General features: G+C 40.3%; 1 protein-coding gene across 1 annotated transcript in view; it reads right to left on the bottom strand.

The window, feature by feature from the left end:
• The window catches only part of LOC306879787 (fibronectin type III domain-containing protein 1-like), a 38,747-nt gene extending 22,593 nt beyond the window's left edge, over positions 1-16,154 (bottom strand). Inside the window, exons 1-10 of the mRNA XM_079432975.1 lie at positions 16,049-16,154; positions 11,665-11,859; positions 11,476-11,562; positions 9,238-9,297; positions 2,374-2,583; positions 2,090-2,188; positions 1,871-1,991; positions 1,562-1,749; positions 790-897; positions 7-195 (exon numbers count right to left, since the gene is read on the bottom strand). Of these exons, the coding sequence (XP_079289101.1) occupies positions 7-195; positions 790-897; positions 1,562-1,749; positions 1,871-1,991; positions 2,090-2,188; positions 2,374-2,583; positions 9,238-9,297; positions 11,476-11,562; positions 11,665-11,859; positions 16,049-16,121 (1,330 nt within the window). The 5' untranslated portion in view covers positions 16,122-16,154. The remainder of the gene's footprint in view (positions 1-6; positions 196-789; positions 898-1,561; positions 1,750-1,870; positions 1,992-2,089; positions 2,189-2,373; positions 2,584-9,237; positions 9,298-11,475; positions 11,563-11,664; positions 11,860-16,048) is intronic.
• Positions 16,155-17,319: the final 1,165 nt, after the last annotated feature.

A 17,319-nucleotide genomic window follows, 5' to 3' on the forward strand; every position in this document is an offset into this window, starting at 1 on the left:
ACTTACATCCAGGCATTGCAACAATAATGGCTTTAGTCTGTGGTCCTTGGCCCTTTCTATTGACTCCACGGATTTTGAAGATATAGCGGTCACCTGGCGTAAGTCCATCTATGGTTGCAGAGGTGGTGGTTCCCCGGTATGTAACTGACTTTGCGCCAAACGGTTTCATAGCAGGAGCATAGGAAAGGATGTATTCTGGAAGTAGATGTCAAATCAATCAGTACGGTCAATTTCATTTGGATACCATAGCTAAACATTTTCCAACGAACACTGGGAATACCCAGGATTGAACCAATAAATCTAGGCCAAGGATAACATTCTAAAAAGGAAAAGTTCCTTCTGCATGAACGGGGAACAGTTTGTGTTTTCCACATGTACAATTGTGTTGGTTTAGCTTTACAGACTGGTGTTCTGCATGCCTGCTGGAGAAACTGTAATGCTGAAGGTTTATCAATCCCATGTATTTTGGCACTGCATACAGATAAGTGGTTTCAGGGAAGACATATGGTCAACAGTTAGTAATGTCTTACTCACCAAATGCCAAAGACATTTTCTGTTCTTTATGTAGGGCATATTCTAAAAGTCATAGAAAGAGCTGACAAATATCTGTATAAAATATTATCAGTGTTAAAATGCTTTCTCCTGTCCCAGCTAAATATGCAGATACAACTATATAAGGCAAGAGTATGTTGGGTGCACTACATGACAAACAAATACAAATACAATATTTCTTCCTATGGTCAATGTGGATTTTACTGAATTGATAGCCTAGGTACCTTGTGGTCTTACCTCTTATTCGCCCATTTGTTTGCTCAGGTGGATCCCAGGTGGCTGTGACAGCAGTACCTTTTCCTCTAAGTGGTTTTACTTGAAAATTTTCTGGAGGGCCAGAAGGAGCTGCATAGACAAATGTGGGAGAAAGTAAAACTAGGACTGACAAACAAAGTATTATACAAACAACATGGAGCACTGTGTATTCTCTTGAACCTAATTTTTTTTTCAGCCTGGAGATTTTTCAGATGGAAACAACAGACAGTTTGTGTTTTCCATGGGAATGAGGTCATTCTGATCACTCCAAACTAAAATTCCAAACAGCCAGTAAACAGTGACAATACTCTGAAACAGGCAGTTAGAACATGCTTACATGGTTTCAAAAACCAAGGCAAGATTGTTTTGCGTTTTTGTGCATTTGTATGGGTGTGCAACACAATACTAACACCCTTTTGTTTATTCTTTGCTTCATTAACTAGTGTATTTTCAGACATGCAATAAAAGAAGGCAATGAAGATTGTAATTAAATTCACTTCATGCTAAATAGCAGCTTTTCAAATATTTTAAACCACATTCACAGAAAATAAAACTTCAAGTAATTTTGAATCATTATCTTGTAATATTAAACACTGTTCTATTATAATACTATTTTTTTTTTTTTAATCTGACATTGACCTTTTTAGTTTGCAGATATTTATATCTATAATAATAAATACTATCAGGATTTGTCTGCTCAGCTATGCAACCTAAGCAAAACATCTGGGTTAGAGATCAGGGAGCATAAACAAACCTGATTCAGGGGTTCTCTGGAACACAGATGCGCTCCATTTTCCTTTCTGATCTCCTTGCGAGATACAAATAGAGAACTCGTACATGCTGTCCGCAGAGAGTGTTTCAATTATGAGACGTCTCTGAGTGGTGTCCTTGTATTCCCATCGAGCAGATTCTCCTTTCTCTCTGTATTTCACAGTGTAAAACCTGCACATACATTAATCCTAAAGCTGAAATATATACTATCGTTCCAATGTTTGGGGTCTCTGTTCAGAAAGTCATTCACAGCAACGACACAGATTTTAAAAATGATATAATAAATTTTTACCTGGATCCCCCTGGTATTTCCTTCTTCTTTTCAACAATTGGATCAACCCATGTGATAAGGACAGACTGAGGAGACAATACTCTAACTGTGATGTCCTCTACTTCATCCACAACTTCCGGCTCTGATGGAAAAGGATGACAAAGAAAAAATATTAGGTTTGAGTGAGTCAAAATACTGAATATGGAGTGCTGGTTAGCACCACTGTGATCTGTGATATACCTGGTGTTACTTTTTTATTCATGGTGGCCTTGGTGATGGGTGCACTCCTGCCCTGGGCTCTGGGTGCCTGCAGTGATACCACATAGACGGACTCAGACGCTACGAACAGAGGGGGGATACCAGATACGGCCACGTATCATTACACATTACCTGCTATGGGACATACTGAAGACATGCAATCTGAGGTCTATTCACAAATATTTGAACTTAGATTTAAAGGCATACACAATGTATATCTCAAACACTTCATATTAGCCTTTAAACATCCAGACTTTTGGGCTTACCCAGTTTGTGCTTGTTAGCATTGCGCTGGTCTGCTTGGTGCTGGCTGAGGTCCACTCTGTGTTTGTTTTGGGGTCGTAGAGGGAGGCGTTCTACTTGATGAGGGGGTTCTGGTCCTGAGGATGACTGAGGGGCCCTCTGCTGTCCTAGTGCCGTCCTCTGAGTAAGGGGCCGTGGGTTAATCTGTGATGAAGTTATAGATACCATCCCGCCTAATAAAAGAAAGACAGAGCAAATAATGTAGACTTTGGAGTTTAATAATCTGCTATTATTATAATTTTATGCTGTTCAGCACTTTGGACCAACATCTGTTGTTTTAAATGTGCTTAAGAAAGAGATCTGTCCATAATTGACTTGACATTAATAGAAATGACTTCATTGTGATAACACAATGTTTATTTTACATGATCATGGTCCATAAAGTCTGAAAGTTTGGGATTTAAAATCGAATTTGAAAACGGAAACAAAGTTTGAGAATTTTGAATCATGTAATATACGAAATATGAAGAAATTCACAAATATTATGCTAAATATGCTAAAGTAAGTACAGTTACAGCGCCACACAGTTTACAGTCATGTGCACTCTCACTTCCTCTCTCTTATTGCTTTACTGTAATCCCCCATCTGACAGGATTTGGCAGGCGAATGAGACAGTCAGACAGTCTTTCTCCTCTCTTTCTTTCAACACACTGCTTCACGCGCATCTCTCCTTCTGGTGTGCCGTACATCCCTGAGAGGATAATGAAAAACAGTCCCTCTCTTTCTCCATCCGTCTGTCTTTTTTCGCTTCTTTAATCATACTCAGATGATCGGTTGTAGTCACACTTCCTCATGAGAGTCTGTGCGTAATTTAAAGGTTGATTGTGACAGTTCAGCCAGTGTGGCGTTCAAAAGTTCAGTAATCAATCGATACAATTAATTTGCAAAGTTTTTTCTCAACAGGCATGGATCTTGCCTGTTGAGACGCACCTTTGCTTTATAGACCCGTTAAGGCAGTGTTTGTGATGTTTGAGTTAGGGGAGGATGACACTAGTAGTGCAAAAACTGCACATCCTAGCTTTAATAAATGTGCGTTGTTCATACTAGGGAAGCTTTTTAGAACTTTGAATCAACTCAACCAATTACTTTGCTAAATGATTCAGTGTTTCGAAGCACTCCAAACACCACAGGCTAACAGCACCTGCTGATCAAAACTGTGTAAATGCAACAAAAACTCAAACATGTATGATGACACTTTTTTCAAACTAATGGCAAATGTTTTGATGAAAGTTTAGTATTTTAAAATTAAATGCAATCTACAAATAATTATATACCATTAAAATCATGATTCTGTAAAATGCAGGGCTTGGCTAACTATATGCCAGTTAGAAGCAATTAAATATCATTCTTCTCTTTGTATTATATGCAACTATTAAAATTAGTGCCAGGCAACGATTAATCACGATTAATCGCATCCAAAGTTTTTGTGTTTATAATATATATGTGTGTGCACTGTGTATATTTATTATATAAATACACACACATGCATGTATATATTTAAGAAATATATGTTAGGTTTATATATTAAGTATATTTACATATAATCTAAATTGTATGAATATAAGTATATACATGTAAATATGTTAAAAATATGTTTGTGTCTTTATAAATACATAATACATACGCATGTATTATATAAACAAAAACTTTAATTTTGGATGCGACCAGCACTAAAAAATTAAATGAATTAAAAATGAACCTACATTGTAAAACTGACCTGAAAGCAGTTATGTTTCAAAACTTCATGAAGCAGTATTTTGAAAGCACCCATTACTAATGTCAGGTTATTTTGAGAATTGAAGAATGAAAATAAAAGGGAGAAAAGGAGGAAGGAGAGGAATGAGTCGATCCTTTATAACCTCTATAAAGCGCTTCATATCCTTTATAGCTCAGCCTTTTTGTGAGGTTTTGGCTAAACTCATGCCTTGCGTGCACGCTTAAAGACTGTCCTATGATTGCTCTGGCATCACTTACTCAATGCTTAAGCTCTACCAGAATTATTAACACTTAAGTTAATAAGAAGTGTCAGGTCTAAAAAATGAAATGAAATGATAGTAACAGCAACTCCTTTTCCTTTGTACACACAAACAGACACTTATTCCCACTTCCCATTCAGAGAGTCCAGCCAACACAGCTGAGGCAGGCTCACATATCACTGGCCTTGAAACAGGGGTGAAACATAGTAGCTCACCCCTCTCTAACTCTTTTTCTTTCTCGTTGTTTTTACAGTGTCAATCTTCCAAGTTCATGTCTTGGATCCATGATGCCACATCGTTCTCTTTTCCCACCCCTCAGGTCTGATTTGTTCGCTGATTGTACAAATTATCTCCATGAATTCTCTCTCTGTGGGAGGTTTTGGATGCGATAACCAGCTCCAGATTGCAGGGACCAGACCAAAGTTACCATGTCCATGTGTGGACTCAGCTGGGCTACATGTGGACCTGCTCTTAAAGGTTAGTCCCACTGATTTCCACTGCCAAAGTGACAACAAAGAGATAGCACAACAATGGTGGCTGTGAAACAAAATTGAGCTTTTCCTGCCACATTCTTGCCACATCACGGTTACCAGCAAAATGACATAAAGCATATGTCTTTTGTTAACCCAGCGGCAAAGCCAGAGAAAAATTAGAGCAACACTATGGTAACATCATGACAATAGCAATAGCAAAGAACAAACATGGACTGGATATCATTATGGGAAAACCAAGGGAATAAAATAATAATGAAATGCCATTTCTGGAGATGTTAAGGAAGTGACCACAATCAGTAGTGTCCAAATATTTTTATACATATCCAAACCAAACATTCAGCTGTATTGTCTATTTTAAGTCTGCAACAAAATCTATGTAGTCTATGACAGAGGTGCAGTTGGTGTAGGATTTGCTTTGAGAAAATTATTTTTCACTCAGAAACTGCTAGTAAATTTCACAAATAATTACAAAGAAACAGCAAGTAACACATTGAATTAAACAATAAATTTTGAAGTAGAAAACTGAATAATCTGTTCCCCTTCAGGAACTCGAGCTGCGTGGTAAACGCTAGGGGGAACGTCTCCAGCGTGACCGCGCTCTGAATCACATGTGTAATCTGTCCAATGGAAGGGCGAGACGTCACGGGCGGGTGACGTAATCGACCACGAAGCATAAAAGCATGTGCGGCGGAGCCGGCATCAGCTTTTTGTCATTCAGCAACCGCTACTCTGTGTGTGTGTATCTGTCGATCTGTGTTGTGAGTCCTGCTGCCTATGACCCAGGACTTCTGAGGGTTGGGCCCTCTGGGGAAGAGCGGCGTACATCGCAGTACACGGTGCCCGTCTCTCCTCAGTGCCCTCAGGAGATCGGTCTGCCAACCCTGCCAGTGTTCCAGGGCGCAGCGGTCTCCAGCGATCGCTTCTCTCAGTTACTTCCGCCCGGAAATGTAGCGGAACTGAGAGGCTCGCTGCCCCTTTGGGGGTCTTTAGAGCAGCTAGAGCGGCCGTCCCCTGCCGGTCTTCTGCTTCAGGGCATGGAGCTAGCAGCTCTAAGCACACCAGAGGCCAGTCTCGAGAGACTGGTTCCCTTAGTAGGCACCTGGCGGTGAGGGAGTCCCTGCTAAGCATGTCTCATTGGGTCCTGCCTGAGCAGACTCTGGTTCTATCAGTCTAGTCTTCCTATAAATGATGCGGGTCTGAGGACCGTCGTTTCAATAGGAGACTTCAGCTGAGGCAGTCCTGATGCTATGGTCCAGGACTCATGAGGGCAGGCCGCTCTGGGGAAGATCGGCGTACACCGCGGTACACGGTGCCCGTCTCTCCTCAGTGCCCTCGGGAGATCGGTCTGCCAACCCTGCCACGTACGGTGTTCCAGGGCGCATCGATCTCCAGCGAGCACACATCTCAGTTTCTTCCGACCCGAAACGTAGTAGAGCTGAGATGCTCTCCACCCCTTCGGGGGTCTCTAGAGCTAGTTCGGCCGTCTCCTGCCGGTGTGCCGTTCCAGGACACCGAGCTAGCCACTCTGGGTACACCAGAGGCCAGTCTCGAGAGACTGGTTCCCTTAGTAGACTATTTGGCTGCGTGGAAGCTACTGCCAAATGTGTCTCCATGGGTCCTGCATACTGTAGAGCGAGGCTACAGAATCCAGTTTGGTTCTCCTCCGCCTCAATTCAACGGGGTGAATCCCACTCTGGTGGGCCCTGAGTAGGCTCTGGTAATGGAACGAGAAGTAGAGTACTCTCTTGAGGAAGGAGGCCATCGAGGTGGTCCTTCCTCACGAAAGAGAGTCCGGGTTCTACAGCCGGTACTTCATAGTTCCCAAGAAGGATGGAGGGTTGCGTCCCATTTTAGATCGGCATCAGTTGAACCGCTCAGTCAGCAGACTGAAGTTCAAGATGCTCAAAACTCAAACAGGTAAGTATCTCAGATCAAGTCCGAGGACTGGTTTGTCACGATCGATCTTAAGGACGCACACTTCCATGCCTTCATCCTTCCCATTCTCAGGAAGTTCCTGAGGTTTGCTTTCGGGGGCGAAGCTTACCAATATCGAGTTCTTCCCTTTGGCCTAGCACTCTCACCCCGTACTTTCACGAAGTGTGTGGATGCGGCACTGGCCCCGCTGCGGCTTCAGGGCATCCGCATACTGAATTATATCAACGATTGGTTGATCCTAGCTCAATCAGAGAAAACGGCGGCGAGATGTCGTTCTCGCCCACATGAAACACCTGGGGTTAAGACTAAACACCAAGAAAAGTGTGCTTTCTCCATTACAGAGGACCACTTATCTGGGCGTGGTGTGGGATTCAACCACAATGCAGGCACATCTGTCCCCTGCTCGTTTCGAGTCGATCCTCACAGTCAAGAGAGTGAAAGAAGGTCACTCACTGTCAAGCAGTTTCAGAGACTGCTGGGTCTGAGGGCAGCTGCGTCCAACGTGATACCTTTTGGCCTGCTGTACATGGGACCCCTACAGTGGTGGCTCAAGACCAAGGGGTTCTCCCCGAGGGGAAAACCACTCTGTACTTTCAAGGTCACGAGACGATGCATACGTGCCTTAGACATGTGGAGGAAACCTTGGTTCTTGTCCCAGGGCCCGGTGTTGGGAGCTCCTTGTCACCGTGTAACACTAGCGACGGACGCGTCCCTCACCGGTTGGGGAGCGGTCATGAGTGGCCACCCTGCCCGCAGTCTGTGGAGTGGCCGCCATCTGACATGGCATATCGATTGGCTGGAGATGCTGGCCGTGTTTCGAGCACTCAAACACTTCCTCCCAGACCTAAGAGACCACCACGTGTTGGTGCGCACCGAAAGCACGTCGGTGGTCTCGTACATAAACCACCAGGGAGGTCTGCGGTTACGACCCTTGTACAAGCTGGCGCACCAGATCCTTGTGTGGTCCCAGGGCAAACTCCTCTCATTAAGAGCAGTGCACATTCTTGGGCATCTCAATGTGGGAGCAGACGTTCTGTCGAGACAGGGGCCGAGGCCCGGGGAATGGATGCTTCACCCCGAGGTGGTGAAGCAGATATGGAGACTGTTTGGCCAGGCGACTATAGAGTCAGCTCAATGTCCCCTCTGGTTCTCTCTGACTCCTCCAGCTCCTCTGGGACTGGATGCTATGGTGCAGACTTGGCCGAGGCTTCGTCTGCACGCTTTTCCCCCTATCGCTCTGTTCCCGGGCGTTCTGGCGAGAGTGCGCCAGGACGAGGTCAGTCTACTACTGGTAGCGCCGTTCTGGCCGTGCCAAGTATGGTTCTCGGACCTGATTTCTCTCCTTGATGACTTCTTAGAAGTTGGCCTTTGGGACGCAGCACTCGTGGCCCTTTTTCTCTCGCCCGCGTTGTGCTCCCGAGGGATACACACAGGGCAGGGACTTGGAAGTCTGGCGGCGTGGGCATCTCGTTCCCCTAGCGTTTTCGACGCAGCTTGAGTTCCTGAAGGGGAACGTTTCAGGTTACGTATGTAACCATGGTTCCCCGAAGGGAACGAGACGTCTGCTTCTCGAAGGCCACACTTCCGGCATCCCTGCCAGCGCTTGCTTCATTCCTAGAAGCTGATGCCGGCTCTGCCGCACGTGCTTTTATGCTTCCTGGTCGATTATGTCACCCGCCCGTGACGTCTCGCCCTTCCATTGGACAGATTACACATGTGATTCAGAGCGCGGTCACGCTGGAGGTGTTCCCCCTAGCGTTTCGACGCAGCATCTTGTTCCCTTCGTGGAACCATGGTTACATACTAACCTGAGATGTTTTATTTACAACTTCAAAAACTTTTTTTTTGCAGTGTATGCTGGACCATTGATCACATGTAATTCAATCTGTGGAATTCTCCATTTTATGGGGTTTCATCTCTTTTACACTTGAGATTGTAAGAAACTAAAACACTCTTCGTTTGGTTTAAATCTGGGATTCCGTCTTCTTTTCTGAGGGCTTGCATGTATCGAGTTTGGCTTCAAGTGGGCTCAGTGGATTCATAAAGAAGAGAAATAAAAGCTTTGATTTAACAAATTCACAGCTGACAAACTGCCACTGTCTTTCCAGGAACTTGGGGTATCGGAGGTCTCTGGCATCCAAACACGTCGGAACTTTAAACCTTCTCAAGGGAGTAACAACATACATGTTTTCCATAAGCCTGCAAGTCTGAAATCTGCCATTTGCCATTAATGTACAGAAACAACTATATTTTTTAAGAACTTGAAGTAGTTTGAAGTAGAACTTGCATTCCAAGAAGGTTGGGTTTGACATAAAATTGTGTTCTCTTAACGTTTTTCTTGTGTTTATCTTGAACCTGCTTGGCAATACTCCTAATAAAAGTGTTGTCTATCAATCATAGGCTGGGAAAGTATTGGGCCTACCTGGAGAGGATCTGTTGAAAGGCTCAACAGCAAAACCATCCAGTTTCACCCACTCTCCCCCTGCAGGAAAAAAGAGCACTGTGGTTACACATAAGGACTGACAATAAATTGGTACCATCACACTTATTGGCTAATTTTTTATCTTTGCATAAAACACTCATAATTTTAAAACATTTAATAAAACAACATTTAATAAATAGCTATTTTTAAACATAATTTTTTAGAAAATACAAATATTCTCAAAATATTAATTTTTCATGCTGTACAATATAATGTCGTTATGCCTAAATTCACTTGTAGTTTTTGAAACAATTGCTTTGTTTTTAGTATTTTATTTTGAATTTAGTTTAATTAATTGTTTATCCTTATATAAAAAAATCTGCTTATAATAAAGTAGTAAAACATATGTGACCTTATCAACTATTTACAGCAATTTCTTTTTTATAGATGCTTTTATGACTGAATTACTCAACAAAAGCTGAATTATATTACACATAAATGTGTAAAATAATATAAAAAAGCTTAGCGCATATTGCAATCAAACAACCAGCTATCCTTAAAACAAGGAGCTGAAACACCAGATATGTTTACAACTGCTAAAAAACATCCTCAGCCAAGAACATTTATGATCTATTTGCAGGATTATTAATGTGCTTTTCTATAATGACAGATGTTTTGGGATAAATGCTGTGGGATGTTCAGCAATATGCCCAGATCCTGTTTGTTGGAGAGGGACATGGACGTACTAAAAAAATGTTTATGAAAAAATTTATGTGGAGTGCGTTGGACGAGTGACTGGCTACCACAACACAAGAGCCTTAAGCCTTGACTCAAGCTCTGTGTTGGATACAAAATCAAGGACAGATCACATAAATGCTCTATCTTTGGGGAATTCAATAGCTGATGCCAATTATTTGAAAAACAGAAACGACCATATATCCCCAAACCCTGAGGTCTACACATGAGTGTGTGTTAGCCATCCGGTCTGGCTTAATATTGTGAAATGAACAAAAAACATAGAGAGCATTAAAGTTATAACTACTTTCCTTGTAAAAACCATATTATAATGTGTGTTAGAGTCTAACGAGTCTAAATTAATGAGGCTAATAAAAGTGTAAATTGACGTTTAATGACATCCATGGAACACTCTCAGAAAAAAAGGTACAAAAGCTATGACTGGGGCGGTATTTTTTTTCCGAAAGGTACTATTTAGGTACTAAAATGTACACTTCAGGTAATATGTACCTTTAAGGTATTTGTATGCACCCTTTAGAAGTAAATAAGGCACAAATGTGTACTTCTTGAAAGCATACCACCCCAGTGACAGCTTTTGTACTTTTTTTCTGAGAGTGTATACAGTGACCAGTAAAATTGTACACTTGAGCTACAGTTAAAAATAAGTGAAAATAAGTGCAAAAATATTAAGTATTATATTATATATTAAGTAAAATATTAAATATTTCAAGATTGATGAGCACTAAGTAAGCATATAGTATTTGAATAATTATCGAAGGATCATGTGACACTGACGAATGGAGTAATGGCTGCTGAAAATTCAGCTTTGTCATCACGGAATAAATTACATTGTAAAATATATAAAAATACAAAATATTTATTTAAAATTGTAAAACATATTTCACAATATTAGTGTTTTTACAGTATTTTCTGATCAAATAAATGCACCCTTAAACAATCTTACCGACCCCATACATTTGAACGGTAGTAGATCTCCATAGTTTATGAACGGTTTAATGTTTGATATTCTAATTAAAGTCATATATTTTTATGTGCAACTTAAATGTTTTTAGGGGCCACTGTACCTATACAACACTGAGGGATTCCTGTTTTGTTATACTTATATACAATTTGATGTCATTTACTCACTCGCGTGTTGTTCCAAACCTGTGACTTCTGCAGAAAACAAAAGAAGTCTGAGTTCCAAACAACATTTGACCTCATTGACTTTTATTGCATGGACAAAAAACAGAGACATTTTTCAAATGTGTTCTGCAAAAGAAAAGAAATGCCTACAGGTTTGGAAAGACTTAAGAGTGAGTAAATGATGACAAACGTTTTGGCGAAATTTAAAAGCACGCATATGTGTTTAAAAGCATGCATATGTGTTTTATATGCATACTGTACTTTATCTATCCATGCACCAATGTACAACAGTGAAGGGAACAGAGAGTCATAGAGAAACATGCAGATCTCTGTCTACACACACATGCAAGCACACACCTCCTGGAGTCTTTGCCCTGTAGACAGGTTTACTCATCCCGTCCTTATTCTCTGCACTCATCTTGAGAAAATGCAGGACTCCAGGCTCTAAAACAACACAACATGCACATGAGAGCCTGACATAGTGCTCAAGTACTCAATGCGAGTCTCTAGCTTTTCATTTAAAGAATGAATGATTTACACTCTTACCTACGTCCTCTAGTAACTCTGACCGTCTGTCCTTGTCGACAGTCATAAAGCGCAGTGATTTCATGGACTTCCCGTAGCCGATGCTGTAGCCATCAACAGGCCGTCCATCCAGCTCACCGGGGGGATCCCATGTGACCTTTAACCCTTTATCCACCGAGGTCAGCTTCACATTACGTGGCGGCAGTGGCTTAGAACCTGGGAGATAGTACAGCTGTCTGTCAATCACACTGCAAGTACAGTCTGGTGAATTTGTTTTTGTAAGATTGCAGTTGCTAAGCTCAGCAAATCAATTATTAACTATCTTACAAGCAACTATTAGACTAAGTCAGTGGTTCTCAAACCTGTCCTGGAGACCCCCAACCACAGCGTATTTTGTATGTCTCCCTCATTTAACACACCTGATTCAACTCATCAGCAGAATCGGCAAGACTTGAAATGGGTGTGGCCTATGAGAGAGACATACAAAATATGTTGTGGCTGGGGGTCCCCAGGACAGGTTTGAGAACCACTGGACTAAGTAAGGGATATTGAGCATCATTGTCATGGTCTTGCATAAGCTAGAAAGGTTTCATTTTGCTATAATGCCTGACAGATTACACATTACTCCATGTATTAAACAGCTATGAAAATTGTCCTAGAACAATGGTCAGTTATACTGTTTAGTGGTCATTATGCATAAACATTTGACCGATGAGTACATGTGATTATGTGATTGACCAGTCAGAATTAAGTATTGCTGAGGGCCATATATCGAAGGAAAATTAAACTAAATTGTAAACTTAGCATGACTATTTGCTTAGTGAGAGTCGTAGTGTGTAATGTAGGTCTGTTGTATAAGTTAACTTTCTTACAGCTTGAACAAGAGCAATAAGGGCTGCAACCCTCAGTTAATCAAACTCTGTGTGAAGTTCTTTAGAGTACTCAGGCTGTTTTTATAACCCTACTTAGAGTTGGAGTGAGCAAATCTCTCATTGCTGTGCCTGTTTACTGTACAGCAGCATGACTCTGGCATAAAGCCTGGTGAGAGAGATCAATTTCTCTCACTTATTTAAGTATACACATGGACATATGCCTTTCGGTCACTGCTTTATAATGTAATATTGGCAATGGAACATCCCTCCGCATAATTTGGAACCACATCACACATGTCATTTCAATTACTGCAACTTGTGCACACACACAGGCCACAGAAACATCAAACCTCAGTCTGTGACTTGGCCCATATTAAAATTTATGATGTAGGGTGGGTTCACATTTTGATTAAATCAAGACGTGTAAAACATAAGAATTAGATCTTTCTCCAAAAATAAACATTTTATACTGGAGGAAACTAACTGAGGCTCGTATTAGGGAGTGGACATCACCTAGATCAGTGGTTCTCAAATTTGGGTAATTCTGCAGTCAAAGATTAACTGTGATTTATTTTTTGATTCCAGAAGTTTTAAGAACTGTTCCTCAGTTAATCAGTTAAAAAACAGTTCTTGATGAGACAAAAATAAAAATAATAATTGTTAGTTTTCTCTTTTATTTTATTAATAAAAACATTTTAAAAAAATGATTAAAATAAATTGAAATCTTACATTTTTTAATTTAGCTGACGCTTTTATCCAAAGCGACTTACAATTGCTATATATGTCAGAGGTCACACGCCTCTGGAGCAACTAGGGGTTAAGTGTCTTGCTCAGGGACACATTGGTGTCTCACAGTGGATTCGAACCCGGGTCTCTCACACCAAAGGCATGTGTCTTATCCACTGCACCATCACCATCTTCTTGCGGTTCACGTAGAAGTTTGCTAAGGCCCCCTAGTGTAAATTACAACAAATTATAATCTTTTTTTTTTAATTTGAAGTAATAGCTGGACATGTTATAAACTTCATGACAGCTGTAAAAAAAAAAAACATTGTCATTTTTAACCCATTCTAACTGAAGTTTCCTAGACTATCACAATTTACTATCGCAATTCTGACATTTCGATGTAATCCAGTTAGATTGATGATGTATTTCCATCAGCAGACTTTGCAAATGACTGTTCAATAAATCCCAGAAAAGCAAATATTTAGAATAGCAAGGCATAAAAACACATGTACATACTTAAAACAAATGTAAGATTGTTGGAATGTAAGAACTGCCCCAATAGCTGTCCTGAAACTCTTTCACACTCTCCCGGGCCATTTATATTATCTATTCTTTTATTAGGAAGGTGAAAGTAAATGCCCTGTGGTCCTGTTTTCAGTTCTTTTGGATTGTTTTTTTTTTTTTAATAAGCTCCCATAGAAAGACCTGTAGGGCAAGCACCTGCTGCTCTGACATCATTTTCTGAATGAAAGGCATAAACAGACTCTCACAAACATAATATTTACTTATTATTTTCATTCAGGTGCCTGGATGACATTCAAACAAATGCAAGAAGCATTTAGAGTGTATTATTGTTAAGTCAACAATAGCTTAGTGCTTTTACACAGACTTTTCAGCATGAGCTACAAAATACCCAGGTGTTCCGTAGGAGGGCATCTGATGATAGACAATGCTTAAACACCTGAGTGACAGGTTGAGTGTGGGCATCATGCCAACTACATGCTGGCATCTTGTACCATAACACACTCACTTATCGACAGATTGAGATTCTAAACACTCAAGCCTGGTCTGCGTCAATCAAAGACTTTCCGCAAATTCCTTGGTGAAAATCTGAGCAAGATTAAATTCCAGTAGCTGATCAAGGCATGATTCTCTTCCTCTCACTCTCTGGCAGAGCTCTTACCTGACAACACAAGCTCATTCTTACCAGAATAACAACAGACGTGATGTTAAAGTCCAGGGTTGTGGAACAAAATCCTGAGACTCATTCTTTCCAATATATCTTTTATCTGTCAAGCAGATGTCTGGAATGGTTTTGAAGCTGCAGTTGGGCAGTATTAAATGATTTAGAAGTGTTTTTTTTTTGGCTTGAAATCAGTAAAGCTAAGCAGCTGGTGGCTTTAAGATTTAGTTGTGTTGGATGTATTTTGTTTTGTTGAAGATGGACAGAAGAGGAAAGATAAGAATACTGGATAATATGCAGCTGCTGATGGCAGTCCCAGGCTGCACTGGGTGACCTCAAATAAAGAACATTTCCAAAACACTGAGAAAGAGCAAATGAGAAAGAAAAAGGCTTGTTGTAACGTGGCAGCTAAAACAGCTCAGTAGGACTTAGCTACCACTTTTCTCATCCAAGATTCCTCTGCTCCACTGCATTCTCCTCAGAATTAGGAGGGACAGGCAGAGTGAAAGAAAGATGTGAGGAGAGAGAAAATGTGGCTAAAATTGATTTGAAGAGCTGAAAGTGAAAGAATGTCTAAAACATCTGTGCTTTTACACTCCCTGATGACCTTTTAAAGAGGTTAACTGTACTTCCTGTACTGGCTCTAATTTGATAAATCACTTGCTGAGATCTGCACTTACAGTACAGTCCATCTATCCATCTATCCATCTATCTATCTATCTATCTATCTATCTATCTATCTATCTATCTATCTATCTATCTATCTATCTATCTATCTATCTGTCTGTCTGTCTGTCTGTCTGTCTGTCTGTCTGTCTATCTGTATCAGGAATCCAACTGGAAATCCAACCGGGAATCAAAATTTGGTCATATTTTGTTATATATGCATCATTCAATATCCATATCCAATATCCATATCATTCAATATCCATATCTTATTTAACAGTTGGCTACAGAAATTAATATTCTGTGTTCTTTGTGCACTCCAGGCAACCTCTAATAAATTAGCTACAGAAATTAACTACAAGGGTGACATCACCACCATCAGTTTAAGATGTTATACAGTAAGCATCAATTTCAATTGTGTACACTCTCTCTCTCTCTGTCTCTCTCACACACACACACACACACACACACACACACACACACACAGATATAGATGTCATACTTCTATGATTACCTTTTTGAAACGGATTCAAATTGCTAAAAAAATATACTTATTCTTGAAATGTTTTTAATGTTCTTTAAAAACGTAAAGCGAAGCAAGTACACTTTTTAAGGTTTGTGCACCTGCCTGTGTGGTTCAGCTGTTCAATTAGGCTACTGTCTCACCCATTATGCATTATTAGCGCTTGAAATGTTTAATAAAGGTTTGGCACATGGTTTCCACACACACTGTGATAAAACAAACAGGACTTAGACCTCCAGATTCACAAACCGCAGGTGATTCATTCAATAGAGCTATTTGTCATAAGTTATAAGGCAATTATACCAGACAAATATAGGCTACTTTAGGAATTATATTTTAAACATAGTTCTAAATTTAAATTCTACATAATTCTAAAAAAATACAAAGCTGATTTTGTGAATGACTATTTAAATAGAGATAAGCAGATTGACCTACCCGACAGTAGTGGGCTCTGGGTGCAAAGTGTGATCAGGAGCCCGAGAAGAGCTCGTGCTCGTGCAGGAGACATTGCAGATAGTGCTTCAGTATTACGGCGATCCGCTACACTGAGGGAAGGAAGGCTATGGGATGCTCGGATGCTCCGTTGCCCGCTACCGTCAGTCTGTGCGCTCTTTCCCAGACGTTGTCTCCCTCTTTCGGGGACGAATGGGACTATACCCAAATATTTTCAGAACAAGGCGATGGAAAATCTTTGGAAACACACTTCCTCTGATGTAGAACTCACTTATCGTGCTCTGTTTATTTTTATAGTCTGTTTACCCAAACCTCATTCTATAGGCTACTCATGGTAATAGGCCTAGGCTACTTCATAAGCGTAATTGTGATATAATAACTATTGTGTTTATTCAGTATCAGTACTGTAATTTATATTCAGCTCTAAAATTAAGGGTAATAAATTTTATATGCGTTCTCCACAAATTTGTGCGAACTATACAAGACGGGAACATCAAAGCGCATACGCGCAATTTGGGAATTGAAGGCGCAGGAAGGTAGGCTAGTACCACTCCTCGTTTTTCAAAAACTATGTGAAAGAGTAACCAAAATGTTTCTACGAAAACTACCACGAAGGAACAATACAGTCAAACAGCAGTTATCTTCAGTTGAGGTAGTATGGGTTTACAGTTTGTTTAGTTATTTTCAGCATCTGTATCTCATCTGTATATTTGAGTTTTGTGTCTCATGCTCTAATATAAATATCCTCGTATTTGTCTACATGAACGTTGTTTAGAAATCAGAAACTTATCCCGAAACTAGATTCAGGTAAAATACAAAGATAGGCCTAAGTCAAATTAACCAAAAGGCCTACCTGCTGATTCAGATGATACCAGTTGTCATTTAACATCCATTGACATTCTCACAAAGCCAATTCTAAATAGATTACGTGCCCTTTTGCTTTATTACTTTAAAAAAATGGTCCTGTAAATCCTTTATATATTTTTACACATATAGTCTCTCATCTCAAAAAGCTGTTTTCTAATTGGTTAAACTCCTGCTTACTGCAATTCACTGTAGTCAGCATGTTTTTAATTATGCTATTTTTGCTTAATTTTCATCTCAGCTTCTGCAAGGCAATGCATTTGAGTCCATTTTTATTTTATCTTATTTTATGTATTCATTTATTTTTCATTTAATGTGTCTCAGCTGCTTCTCTGAAGACATAACCCTCTAAAATAAATGATCTATACAATAGTTAACAGTCTAAACTA

This window comes from Barbus barbus (genome assembly GCF_936440315.1).
Source record: "Barbus barbus genome assembly, chromosome: 14".
Classification (NCBI taxonomy): Eukaryota; Metazoa; Chordata; class Actinopteri; order Cypriniformes; family Cyprinidae; genus Barbus; species Barbus barbus.